Source organism: Boleophthalmus pectinirostris, unplaced genomic scaffold (genome assembly GCF_026225935.1).
Source record: "Boleophthalmus pectinirostris isolate CB_2022bp ecotype Guang Dong unplaced genomic scaffold, ASM2622593v1 HiC_scaffold_23, whole genome shotgun sequence".
In the NCBI taxonomy this organism is placed as follows: Eukaryota; Metazoa; Chordata; class Actinopteri; order Gobiiformes; family Gobiidae; genus Boleophthalmus; species Boleophthalmus pectinirostris.
The window spans coordinates 18,051,236-18,060,702 of NW_026571207.1; the positions used below are offsets into that span (position 1 = coordinate 18,051,236).

General features: G+C 38.9%; 1 protein-coding gene across 1 annotated transcript in view; it reads right to left on the reverse strand.

The window, feature by feature from the left end:
• The window catches only part of slit3 (slit homolog 3 (Drosophila)), a 189,925-nt gene that overhangs the window by 171,075 nt on the left and 9,383 nt on the right, over nucleotides 1–9,467 (reverse strand). The window contains exon 2 of the mRNA XM_020923596.2: nucleotides 4,256–4,327. Within this exon, the coding sequence (XP_020779255.1) occupies nucleotides 4,256–4,327 (72 nt within the window). The remainder of the gene's footprint in view (nucleotides 1–4,255; nucleotides 4,328–9,467) is intronic.

A 9,467-nucleotide genomic window follows, 5' to 3' on the forward strand; every position in this document is an offset into this window, starting at 1 on the left:
TTAAAAAACTTAGGTTTGGCTTTAGTGGATTCTAAATTGGGTTTATTTAGGCAACATTTATTGTTATTCTGACTCTTTACATCATATGTACATACAGTAGATTGGCCTAATGGCATTTTTGCATCACATTCTAGCTACTAGTGATGGGTATTCCAGTTTTTTTTTTGGAGAACCGGCTCTTTTGGCTCGGCTCACTAAAGCAGCTGGCTCTTTCGGCTCCCAAGCGACTCTTGAGATTGTTTTGTTGCAAGCAGGACTAAACCAAAATTGAACCAGGACTGAAAAAGGACTAAACCAGGACTAAAACAGATTTAAACCATGTGTGAAACAGGACTAAACCAGAACTGAACCAGGACTGAGTGTCGGGACTCGGTCTCTCCCTCACTCGAGCCCAAGATTAGTCCTGGTTTATTCATTTATTCATCATATGCTGAACTGCAGCCAAATATGCACTTTTTTTTTTATCCTATGCACACGCAGATTTCTGAAAGTTTCGTTTTCAGCCGCTGCTGCTGTCAAATTACGGGTCTACAAGCGGCTTGAAGAGAAAAAGTGAGAAAAAGAGAAAACACGGCTCCCAATAAGAAACATGCTCCCGTTGTTCGCTTCAAAGAGCCGGATCTAAGAGCCGCTTCGATCGCGACAGACCCATAACTCCTTGCTAGTAAATAAACTACCGCTATTAGCCTTTAGCCGTAAAAACATGCGCGCCGTGGTAATTAATTATATGCATAAATGTGGATCATTCACACGTCTATTCACAGCTCATTTACATATCAATGCTGGTCCAGTAGGAAATATACAATATAGTCACTTTACAATAGGCCAATAGAAAACAGTCTGTTTATGTGCGGGAGCTACAGCAGCTAATCGCTAATAACAAATAGCCAAAACTAGCTTCAAAGTCGATGTATTTCCAACACTCACCGCTCACACAGGCTCCTCCTCACATCACCAGTCTGCACTAATAAAAGTCCTTTTAATCCAGACTCAAACCGATTGTCCTTAAAAAGAATATAATCTGTGTTGTGCACGGCTGCGGGTGTAAACAATAGCACGTGAGTGAAGTGACGTGACTCTGGGGGTGTGTTCAGGGACAGTGCGGACACACACACAGACAAATTACACCGCAGATAAATACTGATGCGGAGCCACATATTAGGACATTTATCTGGCTGTAAATTGGATTAAATGAACATAATGTAGAGAGTCTAAGCTTTATAACGAGGTATACATGCCCACGTGAAATATCGGCCCCTATCAGCAAGCATATCGACCGACAGCCGATATGTCTCCAGGTGTCCATATCGGCCAATAATATCGGCAAGCCGATATATCGGTCAGGCTCTAGATAAAATATGGACTTCCAAGAAGTGTCAAATGTGAAAAGTTTGTCTACATTTCTCTTGATTTAGGTTAATGGTGAGAAGCAAGGTTTTCCTATGAAGGGCTTTCCTGTTTCCCGTGGGATGTACATTTTTCAACATTTAGTGTACATAAATGTGTCTACGACGTTCCCAGACGAGCCACTTTGTTTCCCAAGCCAGTTTTAGTGTGGAGATTTAAAGCAGGGAAATGTTGCAGCCGTTTATCAGCAACCACATGAAACACCAGGAATGTCAAGCGTGGTCATTTCAGTGGAGGAATAAGTACTCCAAATCCGTACTCAAGTAAAAGTTATGACAGTTCAAAATACTTACATACAACATACTAAGATGTTGTATCACATTACACTGTTATTTCTACTACTACAACTTCAACTACGCTACTAATGGACTACTACTGGGAGATATCAAAAAATGAATCATGTTTTTTGTTCAAGCATATCACTGACAATTAGAAATGACTGAGTCTTGATTAAAATGTGATTAATTGCTCTGCCCCACTTTCACAGTCTGTTAAATATTTCACTTACAGATTCTAAATGTGAGTTTTAAGAGCATGGATTATGGAGGATCTTATATTCAGTCACTTAAACGTAATTAGCAAAAAGAAAGTATTGCTCAAAAGTATACCACTGCTTGAGTAAAACCAATTTGTTAATCTGACTGTTCTTTATACTTTCTGACATATTTTTAGTGAAACATGGGCTTAACTACTCTCAAACAAGTCTGGCTTTCTTTCCACGTGCTGGCTTGGTATATTTTTTATCTGCTGGTCTGGTTAAAATGGAGAGAGGCGCAGCGTACAGCCAACGGTGATTATAGTGATTACGGTTCATGCACACACAGCAGAGTGCACACAGGAGAGCCCTTAAGAGTCAATGCGGACATCTGAAAACTACGGACCCAAGTCAGATCTGACAAGCCAGACCGGTGTAACATCAGGAGGTGTAAAAGGTGAAAACGGTGCTAATGCGGCAGAATCCTAACCCAGACCCTGGCAGCCATTTTGTTTAGTCTGCAATCAACAAGTCACTTTCTGAAAATGATTTTTGCCTTGAAACAGCCAGTGGTCAATCTTGCCGTGCGGTTTTGGCTCTGTAACCTAAAATATTCTCAAAAGACATGACAGTTTGAACTTTAGCTGTGAGGTGTTGGATTAATATTTGGGTTTGGAGTACCAAAAAGCTTTGATAAAACTGATACTTGTACAACCTTCTGGGTCTTCTGGCTACATCATGTATGTTTTTTTTAAAATGTGGCTTATAAAACAGATTTATATATTGAGTTTTGAAGAAAAGGGTGGTAAAAATTTGAAGTAGAGGAATGTCTTCTTTTTATATAATACATTTATAGTACTGTTTTTTAACAATTTTAAGATGTTTATTCCTATACATACCATATCACTACAGAAATATGTCTAATCTTTCCATTAATTCAAAAAGTTTCCTAGTTAATGTCCTTTAAGATTACTGCATTGTTTGACCTTGTAAATGAGTAGTAATTTGGAAATCTGAGTCCCTGGATAGACCACTATATATACTATAGCATACTCAGAATCAAGATAGGAAAGTGCATTTTATAGACTTATTTAGCCTATAGCCATACAGTATACAAGCCTATTAGGTTAATGTAGTATTTGCTTAATGGCGCCAGCATGGGGCATTTTGTGACATTGGAGGAGGGTAAGTGTGTTGTTGTAAAAATGAATTTAGGTTACAATAAAGGAAAAAGCATCATTAAGAGGGGTTTGCTTGTACCTGACAGAGGAATTCCCATTGCATTGTGGTTGTGTTAACTGGGCCCTAAACCTGATGAGTCACAGTGGTGAGAGGTGGTGAAAGCGGATAGGAATGTTTACCAAACTAATGCGATTAGATTAATCAGAGGAAAAGACCGTCCCCGTGCTTCAAAGGGACCAATGTGAGACTGATTGTGGTCACATAAAAACATCACACTAAACTTCCTCCAGAACTGTAAAGACACAAGATTCAATTATGTCCAGTCCAAAACATGACTCTTTTGGGTCATGGTGCATTTCTGTACATCTAGAGGAAGTTATTCACTGCTTTAGATATAATACAGAGACCTTTCTGGTATTATCATTATTAAAATAATGAATCTTACACATTTCCTCCACTTTTTTCATGGACATGCTACTGCTTTGCCTGTACCATTAATCCTATCTATCCTGCATTTATTCAATTAAGCCAATTGTGTTTTTCAGTATGGATCATATGATGATCCATACTGCTTGCCTCACCATGGATCTGACCTGTAACTTGGTCTTGATGGCATCACCTACTTCTCTCTAGGTTTGCACCAATCCATCTTTTTTAGTTCTGAAACCAATTCTGTTTCTATGGCTTTAAGTACCTGCAGATACTCTTTATCAGCTGAAACCAGTTCAAGGACTAAAAATAAACTTCCTAAGAATAAAAAATCTTGTATGGCAAAACTGTTACTCATCTCTCAAGTACTACAGATCAACTTGCATTAAAAGCTCAAACATTGTAAGACTTTCTGGACCAACTACGACCAGTAAATAGTCTTATTATTATATCAATTTATAGGCCTATCCAGGATATGAGCAGAACAGTATTCTGGAGTCGACATCCAATCCAGCAAATTTTCATGGGTTGGCACCAATATTTGATACCAGTATTGGTATCGGTGCATTCTTACTTCTCTCTCTGGAGGAGTTTAATGCAAAGTAATAACATCCTCATGGAGACAAGATGGGGGCAGACTCTCAACAAGGAAAGTTACATAGTGAACCTTTAATGTCGAGTGTGCATGTTAAAACGTCAAGGAGGTGCAGAAGTAGGATGTACAGACAAAAAAGGAGAGACTTATGGCAGTGAAAGACTTACAGAATCCTGAGGTTCTTGAGGCCAGAGAAGTCCACTTTGGTGATTCTTGTGATATTGTTCCGGTTTAAGTCCCTGTAAAAGAAAAAATTGTGTAAAAATGTGATTCCTTAATGAAGTGGATAAGAATACTTATTCAAGCAAAGGTCTGTTAAAATGTAAACGATTAATATCAGTCTGTCTAAAATGGGTGTGTGCTTTATGCAAAACGTTCACTGAATCCCTCTCTAATTGGTTGGATGTTAGTTTCATTTTTTCTCTCATTGGGGATTTGAAAACAGGAGCCAGACTAATTATTTGTAAAAGAAAAAAAATATATTATGGCTTGAAGCTACGTGAACCATTTGAAATTGTTTTCTCTGGCAAATTATTACATCAACTCTGAAAGTGTCCCATATGGCATACAATAACCCAGAGATCATTAACCGAATAGTAACAACAAACATACAAGAATCCCTACCCTCAATGAACTTCACATGTCTGGTACAACGCAAACAATCTCTCGAGACAAAATAATGGCCAAAATGAGTTTCTCTTTCCGTCATTTTAAAAACTTATCATGTTTCCTGGCGGCTATTCAATCTGTTTTAACTGCACCACTCACTGTATACATACTGCAATATGAACTGGTGGCCTGGGACTTTCTTCTATCCACTTCCACCATGCACTGTTTATTGAAACGCTGTCGCATTGGAGGAATTAGGGCAAGACAAACAATGTGCACAATTTTCCCATTAATTTAACACACAAAGGAGAACAGTGCCCCCAAACTCCCATTCACATAAACAGTCAGAATACACCAAGAGACGGCCGGCGTGTGTGTTTTTCATAATACACCTAAACATTTATAAATCTGATTTAAGACCATATTAGGTTTCAAAAGGCTTCTCCAATCTGCCATGGCAAGGAGCGCTAATAAGAGCCATACCAGGGCTAAGACAGGGAGGACTGGCCAGACTTCCCCAAAGCTTAACTCCGGATCCTGGGTCCTTAAAAATGTTCCACTGCAGCAAATAGTGTCTGAGGGAGATTCGACAGGTCAAATAGTATGAGTTTCTAGACCATTCCCAGCCACTGCACATGACGACATGACATAGGGCAGGAATGCTGAGTTATAACTAACAGTGAAATATGCTCTTCACATGAGGTCAAAGGGAAAGAGGGGTTCAATTTGTAGATGACAGATAAGAGGAGACGCAGAACAGAGAAAGACACTTCCATTGAGTAAGAATGAAGAATATGAAGAATATGCAGCAAGGAGACATCTATGAAATTATAACAAGAGGTCAGAACTACTACAGAACAACTACAGCTACATATGCTTTCTGGAGTTGGTTATGATGAAGGTTTCTTAGTCAAATAAACAAATTATTGTAAAAGCTCTTGGTTAACTTTTGGTTTGTTTAACCAGGAACAGGGTGAACAAAAAATTATTTGAATGTTTTAAGAGCAAAGTCGTACTTTAGTTCACCTCAATTTGTAATTTTAGTTTGGAAATATATTCAAGTGTTCTGATTGTGTTTTGAATCAGATTCCAAAAAATATATAAAACTATATTTAATAAGTTGTCCCGCCAATACAAGATTGACAAGTAAATTTGATAACTGTGATGTACATAACCCATGGTCCGGGTGGTTAAGTGCCTCTATTGCTCTGTTAAGTCACTTTTCTTTTTTAACTAAAGCTAAACTCTTAACACAGCATTGTCCAAAACATGTATTGTATTACAACTGTCCATAATCCCACATATTCCCCTCCAGCTCGTCTTGCATGTCATCCTCTTTGCTCATCTGTCACCTCCCCACAGACTTCCAAGTAATCAGTCGTTGACATCCTGAAATCTAATATATAGCAATAAAAGATTTCTGACCAACTTTCACACAAACCCCTCCCTCAAAGTCAGAGATTTGGACAAAAGTTACGCGAAATATTAAAACCAGACTAATGTCAGTCATTTATCTTGTTTTAAAGAGATATGAATTTGGCTGTTAGCCAATTCAATAACTTTGTTTCTCATCACATCCTTTTGTATCTTTTATTCTAAAAATAAATAATAGTCAAATAGTTAATAGGCATCAGGTTAATTTAAAGCGTTTTAGATGCCACAGCAGCTCTAAGGCCGGAAGATAGTGTGGCTGCTATATATTCTGTAACAACAACCTCTCAACCAGCATTCATACTTCACACATTTCATTCATACAGAATCTGTGCATGACAAGTACACTTTTTCTACATAGTTTTTTTCACTGACATGGTATACCGTTAAACATCATGCCGGTGAACCATCTCCAGACATGCCTCTTGTAAGACTGTCAGTCATGTGTGTAGTCTGCTGACAGTTCCTGCATGTATAACACAGAGGTCAGGTGAAAGTCTAATACTCATTCTCCATATGCAGTATCTGCCTTAAAAACACCCTGTTAGACAAACACAACCTGTGGGAATTCACTTTACAGAAAGCCCACTTCACTTATGAATGAAGGCCCCTCTGGAAAAAACGACCTGGAGCGTAACTTATCCTGTTAAAGTACAATCTCATGCTTTTGTTGTTTCTTTGTAACCTTGCTTATCCTCCTCCTCTTTTAATCTCCCTGTTCTACATCACCCCTCACCAATCTCTGCCATCTTATCTGTCACACACTTGACTAAACTCCTTTTCTATGCCTGGCCCCTTGTTTTTCTCTTGTCTCTTAGTGCAATCTTTTTCTCTTTTACGCGCGGCTGCTTTCTTTCCGATCCTTCGTGTTTTTATTCTAATCACTCCATCCTTATCTCCATCTTTCTCTTGTTGAGAGTGGAAACTTCTCACCATGGAAACATTGCCTCAAACAAACAGTTCAGATCTGGGGTCAGGTGGAGCTTGTGGCATCGCCCAAATCTCACAGCTCTAAAAAGGGGAAAGCCCGAGCAGTTACAAGTGAAAATTGAGGAATAAAAAGTAATGAACAAAATGGTTCATAAAGTGCAATGCATGACGGGGATATCCCTCATTATTGTGTGGTGTGGTCGCTCAAGCCAAGACGCTGTTGGAAAGTCAAAGCATCGGAACAGTTTAGGCTGGGATAACTAATCTGCACTTGTGAAAATATACGCATTCATTACATGTTCATTAAGTCAACATAAGTGGTTAAGAAAGGGGTTAGGGAGACCGAGGGCACTTTAACAGGAAGCTTGTTGGCAGAGCTGTGTAAACAGTGTCACGGTGAGAAAGAAAGGCTAGACTTAACACCCTCAAATAGGAATGAAGTGTTTATCTCTTCACACATTAACAAAATACAATTAGAAAATAATTTAAAACAATTAACTGTCTTCACATTCAGTCTGAACTTATATCAACCCATAACAGACTTAGCTAAATGTATCCTTCAAGACTGACGCAAAATCTGTATTCTATAATCACTGTTAGTTTGTTAGCTCACAAACAAATGAATGCACCTGGTGTCAAGATGTGACTCCTCTCATCTTCCTCAACAACACAAGAAGACAACCAATAATGTATCACAACAACCAAAACAAACCACATTACTTGGTAGTGTGTAGCATTAATAAAAAGTTATTTATGTTCAAATTGTAATAGGAAACAAGACAGTAGTGTTTATGACATGTCTCCATGACTTAAGCTTAAATCAGGAGCCCTGATGTACACCTGGCCCATAGAACCACACTGTCCTCCCCACCCAGCAGTAAAGATGAACTCAGCCTTAAATTTAACAGAGCAGCTGGCCTTCAGAGCACTAACAAGCCTTTTACTCTTATTGTTTCCATCACAGGCAGAGGTGAGGTGCGCTTGGGGCTGGAGGAGGGGGCAGGAATGCAAACAGCAGGTGTGAAGTCAACTAATATTGCATAAAACCACACTTGCACATGCAGCTACTACCTCAGCTCACCCCAGACCAGAGAGCAGTGAACCATATAGTCTGGTTTCTGCCTGGGCTTAGCTTAACATTGAGCTTATGATATGATTTGTATTGAAGTAACTAGTAGTAGACAAATTATATAACCACAAAAGCCAGCATGGATGGAAGAGCCCATAGATGTCATTGGGCACAGGGAAATACACTTTTTACTTCTTCTAAATATAAATTGTCTTTTATACATAATAGATTGTACACAGTATGTTAAATTAAAAGGATGAGTATAGCCTGGCCTCAACCCATACACGCTCATATCAGTCTAACCCAGTGGTTCTCAAATTTATAAACCTAGTTTCCAGAAGATATCTGGAAATCAGAGTACCACCATTTAATGATAGGACTAGGAGGACAAGCAGAAAGGAGAGCACACCAGATTTTGAAAAACCCCGGTGTAACTGATGCATGCATAGTTTCTAAACTATGATATTTCCACATCGTTCTTGTTTTCCTATCAGTCCTGGGTCTCCTTATCTCAGACTCTCCCTTCATCCTTCTCCAGCTCTTTCATCCTTTGTTGTGTTCACCCAATGCTTCACTTCTAAATGCGTTGGCTTCCTGTCTTTATCTACTGCTATTTTCCACAAAGTCCATGTACGGTCCACTTTCCCCACGTTTCCATCTCTCTAGACTCCGGCCCTTGTGTGTTAGATAGGTATGCTCCATTTGGCTCTGTAAATCTCCCAGTTACGCAAAGAATTCTAATTGCCTTCTTCCTTTTCCTCCAGTGCTACACGTCGTCTGTCACCAGAAGAATGGGCCAGCGAAGAGCCCGTTTAGGCCCTTCTGAGCCGATATGAAATGCTGTTTGGCCATTTCATTTAACCATCCTGACGTGCAGTGATGGAACTTAAAAAGAATTGCTCTGAAAGCAGTGTTTCTGTAATGTCTTCTGACCACTCAGGACCATCAGCTCAAATCTAGTTAGGTCAGTCGAGTTACATTTTTTCTGCTTTATACAAAGAATTACCCTGGTTTCTGTCAGTCTGAGACTGATTTCAAGCAGGCAGTACAAACCAATGACATTGAGTGGAACAGGGCAAAACTGCTAGATGGATTGGTTGATATGAAAATAGTAGTGAAATGTAAATTGACAGTATAACTAATTTAAAAAGGTATGTGTGATATTTGGTTTACTACAATTATGTCTGGTCTGTAATAGATTTTTTTTTTAATGATCATGGCGTTCAAATCGCAAAGGCTACTTTTTTTTTGCAAAGTTTACCAGGAAAATCGCATAAGATTTTTTTCCCAAATTGTTCAGCCTAGTAGAAATACTTTGCACTTTACTTAAGTCCAGACTT